Genomic DNA, 23,812 nt, shown 5'->3' with positions numbered 1-23,812 from the left:
CGTGACGCGTGGCATGGCATCTCACTTCTCAAGGCTGTTATCTTTCAGCTGTTGCCGTGTACGTCTCGCATTTATGCGTGTACGTGTACGTGTACTTTTACACACACACACACACACACGTGCGTGCATGTGTGTGTGCGCACGCCAACGATAAACCGGTATAGAGGTATACCAGTACTTGGCAATCTTACATGAACTCATACAAATTGCGGTACAGTTTTGCATATCGGTACAGTGTTGCAGACCTGCCTTGCCTAACGTTTTCGGCTTTGGTGACCATGTCCTAGTGTAATAATCTAGCATAAAATAGTGTAAAACAAAGACCGTAGTATGTGTTATCCTATCTGTGGGATGCTACATATTTAACCGGCCTCGGTGGCGTCGTGGTTAGGCCATCGGTCTACAGACTGGTAGGTACTGGGTTCGGATCCCAGTCGAGGCATGGGATTTTTAATCCAGATACCGACTCCAAACCCTGAGTGAGTGCTCCGCAAGGCTCAATGGGTAGCTGTAAACCACTTGCACCGACCAGTGATCCATAACTGGTTCAACAAAGGCCATGGTTTGTGCTATCCTGCCTGTGGGAAGCGCAAATAAAAGATACCTTGCTGCTAATCGGAAAGAGTAGCCCATGTAGTGGCGACAGCGGGTTTCCTCTCAAAATCTGTGTGGTCTTTAACCATATGTCTGACGCCATATAACCGTAAATAAAATGTGTTGAGTGCGTCGTTAAATAAAACATTTCTTTCTTTCTTGGTACATATTAAAGATCCTTTGCTGCTAATGTAGCAGGTTTCCTCTCTAAGACCATACGTTACAAAATTACCAAATATATCGGTTAGTGGGAGAAAGGTTTGTATGGTGGTGTTACACCTATTCAATAAGCCGTTAACGGGACATTCCCGAGGTTGCTGTATTATAAGATGTTTCCGACTAATGAAATATTTACTTACATATTAAATATATTTTCTTGTTTAGAATATCAGTGTCTGTATATTCAATGTGTTTCTGGTCGTCTTAATATTTTAGGAAATAAAATCAAATTTAACCTAGTACAAATATTAGAACGATCAGAAACACGTTTAACATACAGCCACTAATGTTTTATGCAGAACATATATTTGATATGTAATTACAATCGTTAAAAAGTCTCTGCTAGTCGATAACATCTTACAAATTTCAGCAAACTCAGAAATGTCCCTTTAAAACATACTGGGAAGAATACTGGTAATGAGATGCGAACTCTGTACCTACTGGGCTTCAAGGTAGGAAAAAGAAAACCGTACTGGTATGTTGTGTATTTTGCTTCTGTCGGTTTATCCATACCTCCGTGAGTATCTTAGCCTGTCTCTTGGATTGTCTATCTGTTACAGAATATTAACTTGAATATTAAAAGAAAGAAATGTTTTATTTAACGACGCACTCAACACATTTATTTACGGTTATGTGGCGTCAGACATATGATTAAGGACCACACAGATTTTGAGAGGAAACCCGCTGCCACCACTTAATGGGCTACTCTTTTCGATTAGCAGCAAGGGATCTTTTATATGCATCATCCCACAGACAGGGTAGTACATACCACGGCCTTTGTTACATCAGTTGTGGAGCACTGGCTGGAACGAGAAATAACACAATGGGTTCACCGACGTGGATCGATCCTAGACCGACCGCGCATCAAGCGAACGCTTTACCACTGGGCTACGTCTCGCCCCAACTCGAATATTACGTCTAGCAACAGAATCTTCTGCTAAACAGTTTAAGTTTGTCAACATCCTTTAGCTATTCAGTGTAAACAATTTATCACCGATGTCCCGGATCGAATAGTTTGCTTCAGTGATCACGAAAAGTTCGGAAAAGTTAATTTAAACACCTATTAGGTCACGGCTATAGTGAACCGTGCGAAAACCAGAATACCGAAAAACGTAAATTAAATAATTAGAAATCAATATTAATTAACAGGTGTTTTCTATTATCGTGTACCTATCAGTCGTTACTTGTTGGTTTATATGTTGTTGGAGTGATGGGAGAATTAACCAAAGCGTATTTAATTGGACGGACTGTCCAGACAAGTTGTAGGTTAATTGCGAAAACCACGTGCGGTCTTATCAGGTGGCGTAGTCGGATTTCCAACCATTTATAAAGACACCGATATTGCATTTTTAGCCAAACAGTGGTTTGGTCTCATCACCTTGGTAAGCAATTTTTGTTTAATTTTCTTTCTTTCTTCTCTTCTTCCTTTGCATTCTGTTATTCTGCATATATATATATATATATATATATATATATATATATATATATATATATATATATATATATATATATATATGCTGAGGTGTGCGCACAAGATAGCGTGCTTGAAGCATAATTGGATTCAAGCACAAAAATAATATGTCTTGTTGAAAGGAACGAAGGAAATAAAAATGTTATTTATCGACGCACTCAACACATTTTATTTACGGTTATATGGCGTCAGACATATGGTTAAGGACCACACAGATATTGAGAGTGGAAACCCGCTGTCGCCACTTCATGGGCTACTCTTTTCGATTGGCAGCATGGGATCCTTTTATATGCACCAACCCACGGACAGGGTAGTACATATCACAGCCTTTGATATACCAGTCGTTGTGCACTGGCTGGAACGAGAAATAGCCCAATGGGCCCACCGACGGAGATCGATCCCACACCGACCGTGCATCGAGCGAACGCTGTACCACTGGGCTACGTCCCGCCCTCGTTGAACGGAGACTCTTACAAAATCCAAGATGTTCTCTTTAAAAGTATATAGTCCTAGATATTGCAATTATTTGTATGATTTTTATAAATTCATAGAACATTGCTTTCACGACATTGCTTAAACGATAATTTAAAATTTAATCATTAATGCTCATTTTCAGCCTTATTTCCAATTAAGGTTTAAGTACGCTGCCCTGGGCACTCACCTCTGTTCTCTACAGTGTCTAGCCATGATAGTGGATTAGTAGTTAGTTGTTATTGGTTACTGAGAGAAAAAGTCGGCGTAGAGGCCCTATACTGAGTCATTAAACTAGCTCTGGGAGGATTCCGGTTCCGAGAGGCGAACCCAGTACCTATCAGCCTTACGTTCGAGACTGGTGATCAGTGTATTGTTATGTTCGTCCCGGTGTTCGTAGTCACTTGAGGTATGTATCTCCGCAACTGGCGTCAGTCACTTTAAAGTAACAGTAACGCGAAGCAGTGAATAACATGTTGTAAATGGTTCCTGCTATTCTCAATTGTGAGCAGTCACGTGTTTCAATTCAGGGTAGGAATGTACGTTTGTTTGTTTGTTTTATTTAACGACGCCACTAGAGCACATTGATTTTTTTTATCTTGTCATCGGCTATTGGACGTCAAACACATGGTCATTCTGACACTGTTTTTTAGAGGAAACCCGCTGTCGCCACATAGGCTACTCTTTTACGACATGCAGCAAAGGATCTTTTATTTGCGCTTCCCACAGGCGAGATAGCACAAACCATGGCCTTTGTTGAACCAGTTATGGATCACTGGTCGGTGCAAGTGGTTTACACCTACCCACTGAGCCTTGCAGAGCAGTCACTAAGGGTTTGGAGTCGGTATCTGGATTAAAACTTCCATGCCTCGACTGGGATCCGAACCCAGTACCTAACAGCCTGTAGACCGATTGCCTAAGCACGACGCCACCGAAGCCGGTCAGGAATGTACGAGTCTTATGGGTGTCATTATGTAATAACACAATTATTGGCCATATTTCGGCCAATGCGCCATATTGTGGACCCAAACAATTGATATCGACATCCATTGGTTTACCAAGAAATGGAATATATTAAACTAGATATATGTTTCATTAATATTACAACACAAATGTTTTTGGTTCCACAAAACATTCTCGGGTGGAAAAATTAAAACAATAATTAACGTTTCTTGAAGATACTTTGGTAATCTGACAGTTGAATGTATTTATCAAAAATGCTAAACTAGATATTTCCTTGCATCTCGCGCCAGGCCTAAAAACGTGTGTGGTATAATACTAATATAAACATTTATTGTATACATAGCAGTGCAATACATAGATCCATAAAAGTGATATTCGGTAAAAAGTTATATTTTCACTGTATTTTAGTTAGAGTGAAAATATAGAAATCATATTTATATGTTTGTGAACAAATTCATGATTCAATTATCTCCCTTGTAAATTATTAGCTTTGATTATTGAGGCCAGTGTCGTTTCTTCGTGTTTAAGTTTAATGATTTCCCAATCCATCTGATCGTATTTGACTATTTCTATAATTTCAGGCTCATTTTGGATATTTTGTATTTATTTAATAAATTGTTTTGAATTCTTGTGTATAGTATTTATTCAAGAACATGATATATGGGCATAATGCAAATATATCCAGCAGACCTAAATTTGCATTAATTACCTTGATTAAGCTATGTTAATTAATGACCCCGTCATGTAGGTGACACAGTATCATGTAGTTGACAAATTACACATCGTGTAGGTGACATCATGTCATGGAGTTTAAATGTATAAATGTGATGCAAGACTGGAACACATTTTGATGATGCCCAATAATTAAGTTTCCTATTATGTGTTATTACTGTGCATTCTCATTTTAAGTGATCTGATGAGCTAAAGATAACATTGTAGGTGTCGACACCATGGTTGAGCAGTACCAAGTTTTAATTTTAGAAGTATTGTGCAGTGTTCTTCGCCTCATCCTTAAATAAATTATCACCTTTATGGTAGTTGTGTTAGTTATATAGATGTAAACTATTAAAATATATCAACACAATAACAGATTGAAGTAGTATATTAACTAACTAAATACAATCACAGACGTCACGTCATGTTAGGCAAACAGATGGCTACACAACTGAGGTAAATGAAATGCATAAAACATTTAACTAAATGGCACATTGGCACAACTTTTTGACGCATACAATAATGTAAATATAATTAACAAAGTTGCATCACTTATATTTATATATATGTCAGTCACGCTGACAGGAATTATTGCACTACGACTTGTAGTGGATGCTACATTTTAAAATGTATTTAACAATTAATATATCGGGATACTACCCCAGTTTCCTATAGAAAACGAAAAACATCTACTATGCAATGTAATAAAAAACTTTTAAAACTTACAGGAATCAGTCAACCACTGACATATTAACTATAACATAATAGCACCTGATGAATAGTACCATGCTGGCTACTTAGCACCATTTTAATACCTGGTTGGCAACTTAATAGTGTCAAACACTGACCTATTAATCTAACACAAAATAACACCATGTCAACCTCGGGCGAGTGCTCAACCGACTGAGCTAGATCCCGCCCTGAAATTGGTAACACTTCCTGCGTTTGTTTCTGGGCATAGTAACACATATTGGTGCACCAAGAACATAACAGATACTGCTTTGCTGCTCCCAGGATAGGTCTTCTATATTAGGCCAGCAGTAGCACGGTGCGCTCCCCTTTGTGGTCATGAAGCTAATGGAAATTTCATTGGAGAGATCATCTGCAAACTCTTTAATCTGAAACACACACACACATATTATATATATGCTAACTGTTACTACAATTAGTATTCTTGGCAGTAAGTATATGATGTAGTTATGTATATATGAGATGCCAACTACATATTATAGTACCGTAATGTGAAACTTGTAGCCCTAGTCCTTTTACCTTGCAGTAGGTTCTTTGTTCCGGATATAAAATATGTAGAAGATACAGTGGGTGTGTTAATTATGAACAGCAGTATATTTGCTTTAATGGTGTCATAGACTTTATAGTTATCTGGGTGTCATTAACACAGTTTTGTACTTGGTTGACTTTTACCTGTCCGATGTAGTGTTTTCCTGCTGATCCCAGATTGACGACCACATAATCCCCAACATCTACTTTGGTACTGGGAGATGCTTCACCATTAACTGACTCTGCACTGGGAGGTGGGTTAGGAGCTGCTTCATGCTGAAGTACTGTGGTTTCATCAGGACCACTTGTCTCTGCGATGGGAGGTGGATTAGGTGCTGTGGCTTCACTACCTGACTCATCACGGTTACGTGCCAATACTTCTGGCTGGACATCAGCTTGCATCAAAACGTCTGCCTCAGGGATGGGATGCATTGGTGAAGCTTGCTGAGCAGGAGGAGCTCTTAGCGATGGCATCTTCACACTGTGAGCACCTAAACAGTTACAGTGTACTGGTGTAGAGCAGAAGCAGGATAAGTCACGCACAGAGATTATTCCTGGTTCGACTGTTTGGACTTGGTGTAGCTTCATGGTTCTAGCTATTGGTTTGATATCATGATACTGTTTTATATAGGCATCATTTGCATCTATGTCCTCCTCTTTGATGAGAAAGAGTTGGACTTTTGTTCGGCTGGCAATAACGTCATGAAATGACTCCGCGTCCTTGACAATGGATCCTGTGTTCACAGCTTCATCTGCTATGCGTTTAATGACACCTCCAATGGCAACTGCTGCCCCCTTCCCGTGTCCCGCTTCATAGTAGTTCCATGTACAACCAGTAAGTCCAAACTTCTGAATATGGCTCACGAACAGGAAGTGTTGTTTATTCCTGTACTGCGTAGTAGGTCCATTACTCCAAAAATGCATGACATTTAATTCCGGATATGCTGCTTTTACATGATCAATTGCAGGTTTCATGTGAGCCCATATGGCTGCTGGGTTATGTCTATTACAATCCGATATGCTGCAGAATGAGATTATTTTTTCTGCTATATAAGCAACTCCTGTGTGCAAAGTTATCTGATTATTTGAAGCACCAAAGTGGATCGATTGAATGGCACGATTATGACCACATGTATAATTTTCTGAAAAGTCAACAATGATGGTACATGCATCTTCTTTCTCCTTGATTGAACGATATGCACTGAATTTGTGTTTTAATGTTTAAATAACACCAAGAGTTGCGTGCACGTTATTATTTTATCTATAGACACCATAAACAAACTGATATAGATCTAATATATATAGTTGATAGCTGTTATTGGTTGTATCAATTTATTTTCTAGCAAGCACCACATTTTGTCATTAACGTCACATTCAGTCACCTACGTGACAACTGAATGTCAGGTAGTTGACCGTCATGTAGTTGACAAATTGTAGTTACCACAGCTGTACTGGTGTGGTAAAGCAGGTACTGTCGCTCATTATATGGCGAAGTAAACCTTACATTATCACGCATCTATCGATGTATTAGCTTCACTTCAGTCACCCAAACTTTCTGAGTAATAGCTGTCACGTAGATGACAATTAATTAAAACACGTATTGAAATCTATATGGTTATTAATGATCTCTAGATTACCTTTATAATGGGCAGACTTAAAAAAACATCCATGCTGTAGTACACTCAAATGGCAAAACAAGCATGCGCCTGCAACTGAATATTGCATCTTGTTACGCTTTATATTGGGTACAATTCACTGTTTGTCATGTAGGTGACAAACCCTTAGGGACACACTACGTGACGTCATTATATGTGTTTTTACAATAAAATATTTAAACATTTATATTTTAAGTAATAATACTACTTAAATGTGTGCTAATTAATATAAGAGCAAATACAGATTTGCTGGATTGGCGCAATTTATTTTACTTAGAAGTGCGTCATCCCAGTGTTGGGACATTGAAATCTGCGAAACACTACATCATATTCAGTACCGATGTGCATTAAATTATCATAGTTATTATATATATATTGGATATACATCGAAAGTAGAGATGGTACAATTGCACAAATTATAAAAACTGATTAAATTTAACCACATAGTATACCAAAATAAAGACACTTTATCCTGGGACAGGATTTGGCCTAAAATTATGGAAATACTCATTTAAACAATAAAAACAAGTACGTTGAACAATTGTACCCATAACAATCGATATGAAGTGCAATTAAGATAAAATATCTAAAACGGACTGAATGCGAAGCTACATAATGATGACACAATGTCCTGTCGTGTAATTTAAGTTAAAATTTAATGGCGTTCGATTCGTTTCAAACTTTTGTTTTTGTAGGTATTTTGAGAGGATCGCTTTGTCAGATATGTTTCACAGCAGTATGATTAAATAATTATTAATTTAATAACTAAATAAATATAATTTTTATTCGTATTTCACCTGGGGGGGGGGGGGGGGGACTGCTTGTTAGTTACGGGAAGCTGTTAGAGTACCGCGTCGCTTACACCGGATCACGGGCAACTGTGACTTTGGTGTATGGCGACGCGGTCACTCAGAAGAGGAAGGGAAGAGGGACAAGAAGGAGGAAACGTGCGCCAGGGTCGGCACAGGGGGGAACAAAGCTGGCGGCTCAACCGCCAGCGGCGGTCCCGTCTGCGTCGCCGCCCCCACCCCCACGACCCGACAAGCCAGCTGTTTCAACGCAGACGCCAGTGTTGGACACCGCCATGTGCGAGACTCCACGGCCGGCGTCTTCCGTTCCAACCCCTCCGCTTGTGTCCGCGTCGAGACCCCCACCCCCGGGGGACTCCGCAGCGACCAAGCCAGATGTTGGTGTTGCGAAACGGAAGGCCGTCACTCCTCCGAGTGACCAGCCAGCCAAGGCCCGGCCTTCCGCCTCCGCCCGAGGCAGGGACTTCTCCGCCTGGAGTCTCGCAGTGTCGAAGATAAAGGGCCAGTACTCGAAGTACTTAGTCGGGGACACACCACACACGGCCTCACTGCCGGGAGGCGTCATCGAAGGATCCTTCAAGCGCTTCCCAGACGGCACTGAGGTCGGGATCCACGACATGGAGCTAGGGGACGGGGCGTTTGGACTTGTGGTGACGTCGCGCCGGGATGGACTCTACAGACAAGGAGTTCTCTTTAGAGAAATGGACAACAACACCGTCCATAGAGTCCTGAAGATCATCGCCGGCGCCCATTACGTCCAGCTAGCCAAGACCTTGCTAGCCCACCGGTGGAGGAAACTGGTACCGCAGTTCAACGCGAAGCACTTCATCTCGTCCCCGTAGTTGCCAACCGTTCCAAGGGCTTAGTCGGACTTTAAAAATTTTGGCCGGCATTCAAAATTTTATTCCATTTTATTTTTTAATTTAATTTAATTTATTTATTTATTTATTTATTTGTAAACAGTCCGACGCATTTTATTTTGGCAGCCCGTCTAAAATGCTCATATCACCTTAAAACCCTTTCGGTCGAACACTCTAATTTTATTATTTGGACTTAATTTTTTGTCCAAACATTTTGGCTTTAGGTCTTTGACCTAACAACTAAATTCGTATTCCAAATTCCGCCCACCTTAAATCCCCCCCCCCCCCCCCCCCCCCCCCCCCCCCCCCCCGGCCTGGATCATATAGATTGGACTTTAAACTTTTAGACCTCCGTTCAAAATTTTATATCGAAATTACTTCTTTTTAAAAAAAATATTATTAAATAGTCCGATCCTCTCTTCTTTCTCTTATTTATTTTTGGACGGTCCTTCTAAAATGCTCCAAATTATATAAATATTCGGCCGAGCAGTCAATTCTTTTTATTTTTGGCTTGTAAATTGTTTTCTTGGTTTTTTTTAAATTCTATTAACTTTTTTACTAATTTTTATTTTCAAAATTCTGCCCATTTTTAACTCTATCCCCCCCCCCCCTCCCGAGTCAGGCCACCGATCTTATCGGAGGTCGGATTCTGGATGGGCGTGTTCGAAACCCTAGTGGTATATGGGCACGTTAAACTAGTTATTATCTATCTATCTATCTATCAAACTGAAGAAGGCCGTGAAAATCCAAATTGGCCGTTATCCTAGATTGATTTGATGTAAATGTAAACAATGTAAACTTGGTGTCTAGTCATGTGGCTTAAAGGGACATTCCTGAGTTTGCTGCAATTTTTAAGATGTTATTGACTAACATAGACATTTTAACGAATGTAATTACATATCAAGTATATATTTCTGCATAAAAAGGTTTTTCGCCGTATATTAAACGTGTTCCTGATCGTTCTAATATTTGTACTAGGTTAAATTTCATTTTATTTTCTAAAAAAAAAGAATGTTCGTACGTACGAAATTATTTGAAGACAAAATCCAGTTTGGGCTTCTTACAAATATTAAGACGACCAGAAACTCATTGAATATACAGACACTGATATTCTAAACAAGAAAATGTATTTAATATGTAAGTTTAATCGTAGAAATATTTTATTAGTCGGAAACATCTTACAGTGCAGCAAACTCAGGAATGTCCCTCTAAGGGTCTAGGAAGTCATTTATGAACATATTAATATTATTAGAAGGAAAAAATAGATTTTAATGTGTACAATGTGTTGCTACATATTGAAATATTGCGTGTAATCACTGTTATGAAGTATTAAGGCAAAGTTAAACTCTAGATGTCAGCAACATTTTATGAAGCGTTTGATTTTGTAAGTTGCTAACCTGGCAGTCGAATGTGTTTACTAATAATGTTCGACTAGATATTTCACGGCAGAATCACCCTCACGCCATTTCTAAATGTGTGAAAGAAATATACTTACTACTGTGCCAGGAATACAGCAACGAAAGTGGACAGTGAACGACAATAAACCCACAAGCCATAACTTCATTACAGGAGCTTGCTCATAGATGGGTCAGTATTGCAGAAAGTTTATGTTCTGAACCACCATATTATCCGTTCTAGTAAACGAATGATTGACTAACTAAGGGAACATGCCTTTGTACATAAAACATGAGGAATTAATTCGGAAAAAGAAACGTAAAATAGCAGCAATCGAACAGCACAGCAGATGTTATATATAAAAAAACCCCGCAAAATCCATAAATAAAATTCCACGACACACTAGAAAAAGTAGTTATGTTTTGTGTACAGCAAATAGTCAATACATGACAATAAACATATAACAAAGGCAGCCGTAGCCAGTGTTGTGAAATATATTGCTGTTGGTAAACTGTTGTCAAACTAACTGGACCCAGAAAACCCATAACAATTATATTTCAAATTATCCATTAGCCGATAAATCAATGTAATCCAATGGTGTCATTAAACCAAACAAACTTTAACTTGCAATATATTTATGAAGCAGTATATAATAGTACTGAAGTATATATATATATATATATATATATATATATATATATATATATATATATATATATATATATATATACTACAATACAGTATTCTTCCTGGTGTGGCTGGTATCTACCTCTTGGGGAGCCAGTATAAATATATATACCGTTACACCTTTTGTTACTACTGGTAACGTGTAACTGATGATCGCTCATAGCGTGAAACTTTAAGTAGTAACAAAAGGTGTAACGGTATATATATTTATATATATATATATATATACATATATACATATATACATACATACATACATACACACATGTGTGTGTGTATGTGTGTGTGTGTCTGTGTATGTGTGTGTGTGTGTGTGTGTCTATGTGTGTGTATGTATGTGTGTGTGTGTATGTGTATATGTGTGTGTATGTGTGTGTGTGTATGTGTGTGTGTGTATGTGTGTGTGTATGTGTATGTGTGTGTATGTGTGCGTGTATGTGTGTGTATGTATGTGTGTATGTGTGTGTATGTCTATGTGTGTATGTATATGTGTGTGTTTGTGGGTGTTTGTGTGTATGTCTGTATGTGTGTCTGTGGGTGTGTATGTGTGTGTGTATGTCTGTGTATGTGTGTATGTGTGTGTGTGTGTGTGTGTGTGTGTGTGTTTAAATCTTAATCTGAATATCTTGTAACGATCCCCTAGAAGTCCTCTAAGTCAACTATATCTTTAATTTCGTGTACAGTAATAGAAAAATGATTTGCGCCTTGGCTGTCGTCGTGTTGGCTGGTGTGTTGAACGTCGTGTCGGGGTACGCCACCATCCCACAGGGCGCGACGTTCCAGTGGCAGCTCACACAGACCGTGGACACCAGCGTCAGCGCCGACGTCTTCGACATCGACCTCTTCATCACCAGCGCCGCCACCATGTCCACGCTGAAGAGGTGAACACTACAACACAATATATGACATGTCACTGAGCGGGGGGGGGGGGGGGGGGGGGGGGGGGGGGGAGGGAGTGTCTGAAGAGGTGAACACTACACCACGATATACAGCATGTTACAGGGTGGGGTGCTTTCTCTCTGTCTGATTTCTGTGTGTTTGTTTCTTTGCGTGTTTGTACCCTTCTTTTAAATTTTTTTTTCTTCTCTTTTTCTTTTGTTTTGCTCTATTTCTTTTTCACTTTCTTGTTTCTTTCTATTTTTTCTTATTTTTAAAATTGTATTTTCGTTTTTGCTTTTTCCTTTTCTATCTTTTTTCTCTTTCTGTTTCTGATGGTCTTTCTTTTCTTTTTTCTTTTTTTTGGGGGGGGGGGGGGGGGGAGGGGGTTCATATTTGTTTGTACCCTTATTTTATTTATTTTTCCCCTTGTTTTTCAATATTTATTTTCTTTCTTTTCTTTTTTCTTTCGGTTTTCTTTTCTTCAGTACTTTTTGTTTCGTTTTCTTTGTCTTTATTCTTTCTTTTTATTTGTTTTTCTGTTCATTTGTTCTTTGTCTTTATCTTTCTTTCTCTGTTTCTGTTTTTTTTTTTCTGCATTTTCCTTTCTTTCTTTTTTCTTACTGTTGCTTCGAATTAACTGAATATGAAGACGCGAATTTGTATTATTTAAAATCAAACACTAATATTATGACTTCAGCTCGGGCAAGATTGTCATCTGCTACTTTTCGGCGGGGAGTTACGAAAACTGGCGACCCGATGTCGGATCCCTTCCTTCGTCAGTTCTCGGAAACACTCTACACGGCTGGCCCGATGAGAAATGGTGGAACGTCACTGATGACGATGTGCGTGACGTGATATCCGCGAGACTTGATATGGCGGTAAGTTCCCGCGCAATGACTCTGCATTAGCTCTCTGTTAAACACTGCTGTTTGAAAAAAAAAACGGTTTTTGTCCAGCTGATTTACATTATAAGTTGTAGAAGCATCACGAGGGGTATATGGCTTTTTATGTACCCTCTGTGTGTTCTTTTACAGGGGGTAAAAGAACACACAGAGGGTACATAAAAAGCCATATACCCCGAGAGATGCTTCTACAACGAATTTATCTTGCCGACATGTTAAACCATATAGCCAAATAATCAAAATAACGCCAGACAATAATTTTTAACAATTTATTAACGGAGCCGTACCACGCGGACGCGAACGAAACCACTTGCCAGTGACGAAAAATAGTTCCATCGATAAACGAGTTTTTAACTTCAAATGTTTGTAATATGAAATTGTCTGAAACAGACTTTTTATTAATAAAATAAAAGAAAAACACAACTTTTTTTTTATCAGGATTGTATGTAGTAAAAAAAATAAAAAAATAAAAAACAAAAACAAAAACCCAACAAGAATATCCACACTAGTTGAACAGCTGATCACTGTTTGGGGAGGTATCATTTTTTAAAGATGATATTCACATTTTGGATTGTACAGTTTTTAAAAATTGATGATTGCTGACGATTAATGCTGCACGATTGTGAAGTGGTGAACTCTGAGAACAACAAATCCAGATCTACACCTTCAAGATGATCAACCTCCTGCTGAATGGACCGGGTGGTCTTTGTAGTCTCCGATGTCTCCCTGGCGCTGGTGTATGATGAATCTAGGTCGGTCGAAGTGACGTCAGTGGCAGTTTTGGATGTAGAGGAACACGTGGATAGTGCTTTACTAATTTGCCGATTTTTCTGCAAACCAGACGTAATTGCTTGTCCCATCTGAAGCTTTTCTTCATCTGATATTCGTTGGTATGCTACCAGAGAACTTGTGCTTTTGTGACCAGTAACACTTTTGATTTGCGCTGCAGCGAAATTTGACCGTGTGAGAATAGTGGCGCCTGTGACTCGTAGACAGTGGTTTGTGTACACTTGCGAAAGACGACATTGCTTGCTCAAAGTTGTCATGAAACTACCCAGTGCGTTCTTTCCAATCGGTTTATTGGCATACCATACTTGGTCGTCGTCATAGATACTGTCTTTGGGATATTGCCAAAGACGATCACATTCCGGATTCAGCTTGGAAATATACTTGACAAAAGATGCCACTGGACACAGAGGGGACCCCGGTTCTTCCGGCATGAAGGCACGATACGATTCTTTGTCGTCACGGTGGTTTTTAGTAAGTTCTCCTTTGTTTTTTTCAACATAGCGGAGTCCAGTGTTATGGTCCGTTAGTACTTCAAAAGTGTCTTTTGTCATTTTTTCCATGTTCTCGACTCCACGACGGAAGAAGTATACGCGTATGTCGAACTGAACTTTATTTGCAAGACCGGTGGGTTTGTTTACATCCATAAGCATTGAAGAATAAAAAATTTCGCGATCGTATTCAGAAATAACTTGTTTGTGGTCCGTTTCCCCTTTTACCGGCTGCTTTTAACTCCAGCATTGCAGTTTTAAAAGACTCATTTGCATCGCAAAAGGCTGCATCTTTGATGATGTCGATCTTTCGACAATGTGGTGGTGCCTTCAGATATCTGTTAAGACCATACCTAATTGATTCAAGTGTAGATGTCTTGTAAAAATCGCCATCCTTGGTTCTTAGGTCTAGATAAAAATGGCACAAAACTTCATTCAAGCGTACAGGGTCAAATGTTTCAAAATTAATATCCTGTTCTTTTTCTTTTAAATAATCTCGAAATGTGTTTGCCACCGATTTGTTAGCCTTCTTTGTACAAGAGGGTATTACATTTGCATGCTTTTCCTCAATTTCATCGGCAGAGTGCGTTGCAAATCGTTTGACAGCCATGTTCTGTTTACATTGGTAGCAGACGACTGTTGCTAATCGCGCATTAATACAATAACACCACGACCGTAATTAGGTGGCCGAGTTCAACATTGCAGCTTTTAAAAGTATTGAAATAGTGTATTTTATAGTAAAAATAAAATTAATTATGTATACTTGGTTGATTATCAATGTTATTTATAATCTAATTATTGCTTTAGCATTAACTGGGGCGGCTGGAAACTGTTGGAAATTACAGACGGGGTATAAGAGAATTTGGCTCCGCCCACAGGGGGATAAGGGATTTGTCCAACGGCAAACAACCAATGGGATTAAAGAATTTTACATGAAGGCGAGATAATAGGATATATCACGTTGTGCGGCAAGACAGTATCTTTACATATAGCCCTCACTGTGCAGATTACGCTGGCGGCTTTAAGTCAAACTATATCGCGTTTTGCGCATGAACTCTTATGATATTATATATTTATTACCCCAGCAGGCACACATAACGGGGAAAATAAAAATCATAAATTCTCACTGAGAAATTATCATGCATTGGTTTAACATACACTACTATTGGACAATTTGACGTCAACAAACCAATCACCTTGTCGGTACTAAATATGACGTCATCACGATTTGGAAAAACACACAATGACGTCACGTAGTTTAAAGTCTTTGCGTTTACGTCTTTCTGGTTTCAGTGTTAAACTTGTAATACAATGGTAGTTTAATTCAATTCATTATAGATTTTTTTTTTTTTTTTAAGAATATATAGAAGTTTGGGTTTTGAAAATTATCTGTGAACCGTGAATAAAATATAAAGTTAAGTAAAGTAGCCTGCGTCGTTTCTATATACATGGGCGTGTATCGAAAATAAAGGTTTAATAATAAATAAAAAAAAACCTCAAATAGCTGAGGTAATAAATAGAATAACAAACTCGGTACCAGTTATTATAAAATTTATGTCCCTCGTGAAATAAATAGAGATTATTAAACGAGCTTGTGTGTCGTACTGATTTTACGAAACGAGTGTCAGGATTTTTGTATTGGCCGAGCGAGAGTGAGGGTCATACATGAATCCTGACACGAGTTTGGTAAAATCAGTACGACTCACACACAAGTGTAATACTTTCTTTCTTTATGAATAACAAGACTCAACACAAAATGTTTCAGCATATTTCAAATGCACGGCCTGAGCTGGGCCTTGTTATTGCACGTGTGCTTCGTATGATTATTATTAACTCGGTTATGTTGAACAATGTGGATAATAATTTTCACTCGGGACATAAATTTGATAATAACTGGTAATTCGTTTATTATCCTCCCCCCCCCCCCTCTCTCTCTCTCTCTCTCTCTCTCTCTCTCTCTCTCTCTCTCTCTCTCTCTCTCTCTCTCTCTCTCTCTCTCTCTCTCTCTCTCTCTCTCTCTCTCTCTCTCTCTCTCTCTCTGTGTGTGTGTATAACAATACGTTTTCATTAATATTATGTATCGTGATTGATTTGTGGGGCCGGGATGTAACCCATTGCATGATGCGTGGTCAGTCTAGGATCGATCCCCGTCGGTGGGTCCATTGGGCTATTTCTCGTTCCAGCCAATGCTCCACAAATGGTATATGAAAGGCCTTGACATATACTATCCTGTCTGTGGGATGGTGCATATAAAAGATCCCTTGCTACTAATGGAAAAATGTACCAGGTTTGCTCTCTAAGACAATGTCAAAATTACCAAATGACGAGGACACAGTCTTTCATGCATTTTTCGACTGCCCGAAAACGAAACAATTTATTAACGATGTGGAATATCTTTAAAAAAAACATTTGGATCTGATTTAAGATTAAATGCTTTTGAGAATTGTATTTGGTATGTCACATAAAGTTGGCAATAATTCGCCGAATTTGGAAATTTGTCTCCGGAGTAAAGTAATTAAAACAATTTGGGTCTCTCGTAAAATGTTAAAACAAAATTAAGCCATGTAACGAAATGACACTTTTTTAATGTTATGTCAAAAATCGTCTAGTATAGAAACGGAATATTCTGCTGCAGTTGAGCAGCCACACAGAAGAACAATATTCCTGAAATATTGGCGCTACGAAGACATCCTTGCAACTTGCACGGATGCCTTCGAATTACAAATATTGTTGTAAAATAAACATGTTTAAATTAACTGGGTTTATATATAAAAAAAATAAGTGTGTAGAGTGTAGGCAAGTTATGACACAAACTGTGGTGTGTTTGCAGGTAACTAACGGGTGTGACTGGGGGAGGGGGGGGGCATAATATAAAAAATAAGTGTAGAGTGTAGGCTAGTTATGACACAAACTGTGGTGTGTTTGCAGGTAACTAACGGGTGTGACTGGGGGAGGGGGGGCATAATATAAAAAATAAGTGTGTAGAGTGTAGGCTAGTTATGACACAAACTGTGGTGTGTTTGCAGGTAATTAACGGGTGTGACTGGGGGAGGGGGGGGCATAATATAAAAAATAAGTGTGTAGAGTGTAGGCTAGTTATGACACAAACTGTGGTGTGTTCGCAGGTAACTAACGGGTGTGAATGGGGGAGGGGGGGGCATAATATAAAAAGATAAATGTGTAGAGCGTAGTTATGACACAAACTGTGGTGTGTTCGCAGGTAACTAACGGGTGTGACTGGGGGAGGGGGGGGCATAATATAAAAAGATAAATGTGTAGGCTAGTTATGACACAAACTGTGGTGTGTTCGCAGGTAACTAACGGGTGTGACTGGGGGAGGGGGGGCATAATATAAAAAGATAAATGTGTAGAGCGTAGTTATGACACAAACTGTGGTGTGTTTGCAGGTAACTAAAGGGTGTGACTGGGGGAGGGGGGGGCATAATATAAAAAGATAAATGTGTAGAGCGTAGTTATGACACAAACTGTGGTGTGTTTGCAGGTAACTAAAGGGTGTGACTGGGGGAGGGGGGGGGGCATAATATAAAAAGATAAATGTGTAGAGCGTAGTTATGACACAAACTGTGGTGTGTTTGCAGGTAACTAAAGGGTGTGACTGGGGGAGGGGGGGGGCATAATATAAAAAGATAAATGTGTAGAGCGTAGTTATGACACAAACTGTGGTGTGTTTGCAGGTAACTAAAGGGTGTGACTGGGGAGGGGGGGGGCATAATATAAAAAGATAAATGTGTAGAGCGTAGTTATGACACAAACTGTGGTGTGTTCGCAGGTTACCAAAGGATGTGACGGGGTGGAACCTGACAACGTTGATGCCTATGACAACAACGGCGGGGGCCTCGGCTTGACGATGTCGGATCTGGAGGATTTCTTATTCTGGATTGCTGAAGGTATTTATTTATTTAGTCATTCATTCAGTTTAGGTTTTTAAATATTTCCTTTGCCCGTCTGTCTCTCTGTCTGTCCGTCCTTGTTTTTAGTTTTGTTTAAAATCAATTTATACCAGCTTTTGTAGTCGGATTTTATAATTATAACAATCTTATTATTATTATTGTTATTATTATTATTTGTTATTATTATTATTATTATTATTATTATTATTATTATTATTATTATTGTTGTTATTGTTATTATTATGATTATTATTATTATTATTTAATATTATTAGTCCTCTAACCGGAGGGGCCTATAGGTTTCATCTCTGTTCTTCTGTCTGTCTGTCTGTCCATCCGTCTGTCCCACATATAGTTTTCCGGATGTTTTTTTTTTTTTCACAATGTCTTAAGCTACTGAGCTGGAATTTTGTGTCTAGCTTTATCATGTACTGTTACAAGTGTGCGAATAATTTTTACATGCTCATATACCACTCGAGTTTCGAGCATGTCCGTCCCGGGACCTGTCCCTGGATAGCCAGGGGCTTGTCCCGGGACAGAACAAAATTAAGCGGACAATTTTGAAATTTACATCCAAAAATTAAATAGTGGGCCTTTAAAATTTTGATGCACATCTCTAATATAATTAATAAAGAAAATTCTACTCATTAAATTTGTTCGCTAGATTAGATCGGGTAGTCAAAAAGAAATTAGATAAGATAGAGAGGGGTTGGGGGAGGGGGCGGGTAGAGTTGAAAATGGGCAGAATTTTGAAAATAGCAATTAGTAAAAAAAAGTTAATAGAATTTAAAAAAAGAAAAAAAGAAAAAAAGTTACAAGCCAAAAATATTTATATAATTTGGAGCATTTTAGGACAGTCCAAAAATAAATAAGAGAAAGAAGAGAGGATCGGACTATTTAATAATATTAAAAAACAGAAAGTAATTTCGACATAAACTTTTGAACGAAGGTCTAAAAGTTTAAAGTCCGATCTATATGTCCACGTGAGTGGCCTCGTTAAGGCCGTTAGGGTGCACAGCTTGTAGGGACGAGATGGGTTGCATCCCGTCAAGAAAACCCCTAGATTGACAGTCAATAGATGTTGAAGGTGTAGTGCTGTGCTGAAATACAGATCTTGAGAAGCCGGATCTGTCTGAACGAGAGAGAGAATCAGACTAGGGTATAGTCCTAGTCGTCATGGGTTGGTATAGTGGTGCGCTACTGTTACAGATCAAGTTTGACTTTCATGGCGATTTACCCATTTGTGTTACTTTAGTAGTACTCTCTTAATGCTTGTTACTATTTGTTTCAGAGGCACATAACAGAAATATGTCTGTTGGTCTGAAGAACGCCCTGAGTCTAATCCCGGCGGTCGAGTCGGACTTCGACTGGGCGCTCAACGAGGAATGCTTTGATTATGACGAATGCAGCGAGTACTTCCCATTCATTAATAGCGGAAAGGTACGAATATTGGCTTAACTTCTTTCGGGTATCTTCGTATCTTTCGGGTATCTTCGTATTCGTCCGTCAATCAAGCTTCTCATATCCGTGATGATGATGATGATGATGATAACTAGTTTAACGTGCCCTTATACCACTAGGGTTTCGAACACGCCCATCCCGAGTCCGACCTCCGATAAGATCGGTCGCCTGACTCGGGATGTGTGTGTGTGGGGTGGGGGGGGGGGGGGGTGTAAGTGTTGAAAATGGGCAGAATTTTGAAAATAGCAATTAGTAAAAATTACGAGCCAAAAATAAAAAGAATTGACTGCTCGGCCGAATATTTATATAATTTGGAGCATTTTAGAAGGACAGTCCAAAAATAAATAAGAGAAAGAAGAGAGGATCGGACTATTTAATAATATTTAAAAAAAGAAGTAATTTCGACATAAAATTTTGAACGAAGGTCTAAATGTTTAAAGTCCGATCTATAATATGTCCGGTGGCTTGACGACTGGCAATACCGGGGATACCGGCCAATTCTGTCTGGGCCACGTAGTGGTCGGCGATGGAGGGCATTTACCGCGGTGTTGAGTGTCCCTCTCGGTGGTCGACGGTTCCGGCGTAGCTGGTTTCCTCGACTCAGGCTGGGCTGGGGGTGGTGTCGCAGAAGGGACCGCCGCTATTTTTACGATCCCCAACCAAACCTCCCACAAAGTTCCCTTGGCATTCCACATCATGTCACTGCTTAAAAATACCATATGCAACCATATCAACCAAACTATGACCCATAATATCAGTACTACAACCCCTCCCTGAAATTAACTGAAGAAAGTGGAGCCTTTCATGGCTCATTTTCGATAAAACTAGATGTTTTTACAAGACACACAGTTGTAGTACTTAGTTTTACATACATCTTTCTAGTGGTACTAGATGAAATAAAATTGCATACATTTATTGCCCAGATGAAACTTCTTTTTTTTACAACATACATTGTTACGTGTATTACCAATAGCAGCAATTGTAGAGTATTGTAACTGCTCTATTAAACGTCCACCTCGAACTTTGACGCAACCTGGTGTTATTTGGTTTAGTGCCACCTGAAACATGTACCGGGTTCTGTTAAAATTAGCATGGTCATTTTTTGTGCGGAATTAGTGTAGTCAAAGACGCGTTTCTCGCTATGTCTGACACGAGCAGCTTTACTCACAATTTTCTTCTCATTTACTTTAAGGTTGGCGTGTGCTAGTATTAAGTAATGTTCATATTCATAGTGTATGTCGATTGAAACGCTGTCTGTAGCGCTTTTAGCCATATGTGTTATTATTGTCGTCTGTGTGGTTTGATTTGGTGGTATATACCCTTGAGTGCTGTCTCTGACGCGTGTCTCTGCATGTATTTCTTCCAGGCTGTTTTCCACACGGAATACGTCGATGCTGTGGCAGATGGCGCTGCCAAGATAACTGCCGTATGCGGAAACGTTCCTTCCGATTTTTCGACAATCGTAAAGTTGTGGGATCTGGACGCATGGAGGCTAACCTGTCCTTAATCAGCTGATAGTGGTTTTCATTTGATTCAATTAGCTGTCAGAACAGTTCACGTTTTGTTTTGAACAGCTTCCAAGAATCCAATATAAGATTCTGTTATTGTTATATTCGTACTAAAGATTTTGAAATCTGTCAATAATCTGAAATTTGTAATAAATTCTTTCACAAACCGTATGATTTTTATTATTATTACCCCTCCCAAATTCAATGAGCATAGCCGATAATGTCCTCATTTGTCTAGGTTTGTCAAAACATGATCTTTTGTAACTAGACGATTAGAAACACACACACCAACACACGCATACAAAACGCACGCACACACAACACGCGCGCGCACACATACAGAGAGAGAGAGAGAGAGACAGAGAGACAGAGAGACACAGACAGACAGACAGACAGAGACAGAAAATTACAAAGAGAGAAGGAAGGAAATGTTTTATTTAACGACACACCCAACACATTTTATTTACAGTTATATGGCGTCAGACATATGGTTAAGGACCACACAGATATTGAGGGAGGAACCCCGCTGTCGCCACTTCATGGGCTACTCTTTTTCGATTAGCAGCAACGGATCTTTTATATGTACCATCCCACAGACAGGATAGTACATACCATGGCCTTTGTTACACCAATTGTGGAGCACTGGCTGGAACGACGGGGATCGATCCTGGACCGACCGCTCATCATGCGAACGCTTTACCACTGGGTTACGTCCCGCCCCTACAGAGAAGAGTGACACAGACAGACAACTTCCGGATATGCTTTTTTAGAACTCGGAGCATCCATCCATAGTGAAAAGAGGACCTACTTTCGAGATTTCTTATCTTCTCAAGTTGTCTTGAAATGACATACACACAATTTCCACAGAGTGGACAATACATATATTATGGCCTCTAAACTTACGTTCGTGAAACGTTGTAAGGGGAGTTGAATACAAACCAATGCGTTCACAGAGTGATAACATAGTTTGGTATGCATTTACCAGACAGGGCAGAACATACCATGGCATTTGGTCTATCAGTTGTAAGTTACAGATTGAAAAGAAAACGGGTATAATGAAACCGCGCATGTAAGTGAATAAAGGACTTAGTCTAGCTCATTCAGAGAGAGGGAGAGATGGAAGAGTAATAGAGAGAGAAATACAGATGGAGAGAGAGAGAGAGAGAGAGAGAGACAGAGAGAGAGACACAGAGAGACAGAGAGACAGAGTGACAGAGAAAGAGTGCGAGAGAAAGAGATGGAAAAAGAAATAGAGAGACGAAGAGACAGAGAGACACACACACAGAGAGAGAGAGAGAGAGAGAGAGAGCGAGAGAGAGAGCGAGCGAGACAGAGAAAGAAATGGAGAAAGATGAAGAGAGAGAAATAGAAATGGAGAGAGAGAAAGACAGATGGAAAGAGAGACAGAGAGAGTGAGAGAGAGACACACACAGAGAGACAGACAGAGAGAGAGAGAGAGCAAGCGAGAGAAAGAGATGGAGAAAGAGAGATGGGAGATGGAGAGAGAAAAACAGAGAGAAAAACCAGAGAGAGAGAGAGAGAGAGAGAGGGAGGGGAGGAAGGAAGGACGGAGAGAAAGAGAGAGAAAGAGAGATATGTTGAGAAACAGAGAAATGGAGAGAGAGAAAGACAGATGGAAAGAGAGAGACAGACAGAGAGAGAGTGAGAGAGACAGAGATAGAGCGAGCGAGAGAAAGAGATGGAGAAAGAGAGAGATGGAGAGAGAGAGATGTAGAGAGAGAGAGAGAGAGAGAAGGGGGGAGGAAGGACGGATGGGGAGAAGGAGGGAAAGAGACACACACACAGAGGGAATATTATTATATTATTAGCGGGTATATGAGGAAACCCGCTAGATTTTTCCAGCAGCAGCAAGGGATCTTTTATGTGCACTTTCTCACAAATAGGAAAGCGCATACCACGGCCTTTGACCAGTTGTGGGGCACTGGTTGGAATGAGAAAAACCCAATCAGTTGAATGGATCCACTGAGGTGGTTCAATCCTGCGACGCAAGCACCCCAAGATGGCGCTCAACCGACTGAGCTTACATATGTTACTAACATGCACCGAAATTAAGTCAGCTATATTTGATCATCATTCTTCTGTTTTGTTAAGTATAATAAGTTTCCACTTTCAACGTAAAAATCGTCTTCAGGATCGCCTACAATTCGCTTCTTTTTTTTCCTTTCTCTTTTACTCCCCAAGTTTACATTACACGTAGGGTATAATACGTTTTTAAGCACTCACATAATTAGATTTTGGGAGTGTTTTTTATGTTTATATAAGCCAGTGCACTTTATAAAAGTTGGTATAAATCTTAGTGGCGACAATAATCTTCTATTGGCGAACAGTGTTTATGTCATTAAATATATAATAATATAAATGTTACAGCAATGCATATATGGGGTTAATTCACTAGGTTGGTGCACTCTTTATGAAGTGGCTACAGTGGGTTTCCTCTCTATATATCTGTGTGGTCCTTAACCATATGCCCGTCGCCATATAACCGTAAATAAAATGTGTTGAGAGCGTCGTTAAGTAAACCATTTCCTTGCTTCCTTCTAACAATGACCCAATGTTTCACATCCTTTAGCCGATTATTTATACATTTTATTGTGTAGCATATCAGTGTCTATATAATCAGGTGTTAAATAACGTCATAATGTTTGCAGTAACCGAAACAGGATTTTACTTTCCAGTCGAAGCATGGGATTATTTTTACAGATACCGACTCCAAACCCTGAGTGAGTGCTCCGCAAGG

General features: G+C 39.4%; 1 protein-coding gene across 1 annotated transcript; it reads left to right on the top strand.

Annotated features, from left to right (window-relative positions):
- Positions 1 to 11,794: 11,794 nt before the first annotated feature.
- LOC121373427 lies at positions 11,795 to 21,221 on the top strand. Its single transcript, XM_041500071.1, has 5 exons — positions 11,795 to 11,997; positions 12,693 to 12,873; positions 17,965 to 18,082; positions 19,377 to 19,525; positions 20,913 to 21,221. The coding sequence occupies exons 1-5, from the start codon at positions 11,810 to 11,812 to the stop codon at positions 21,051 to 21,053; spliced, it is 777 nt and encodes a 258-aa protein (XP_041356005.1). The 5' UTR covers positions 11,795 to 11,809; the 3' UTR covers positions 21,054 to 21,221.
- Positions 21,222 to 23,812: the final 2,591 nt, after the last annotated feature.

This window comes from Gigantopelta aegis, chromosome 5 (assembly GCF_016097555.1).
Source record: "Gigantopelta aegis isolate Gae_Host chromosome 5, Gae_host_genome, whole genome shotgun sequence".
NCBI lineage: Eukaryota > Metazoa > Mollusca > Gastropoda > Neomphalida > Peltospiridae > Gigantopelta > Gigantopelta aegis.
Note: the sequence above shows the minus strand (reverse complement) of the source record. Positions and strands in the feature narration are given on the sequence as shown.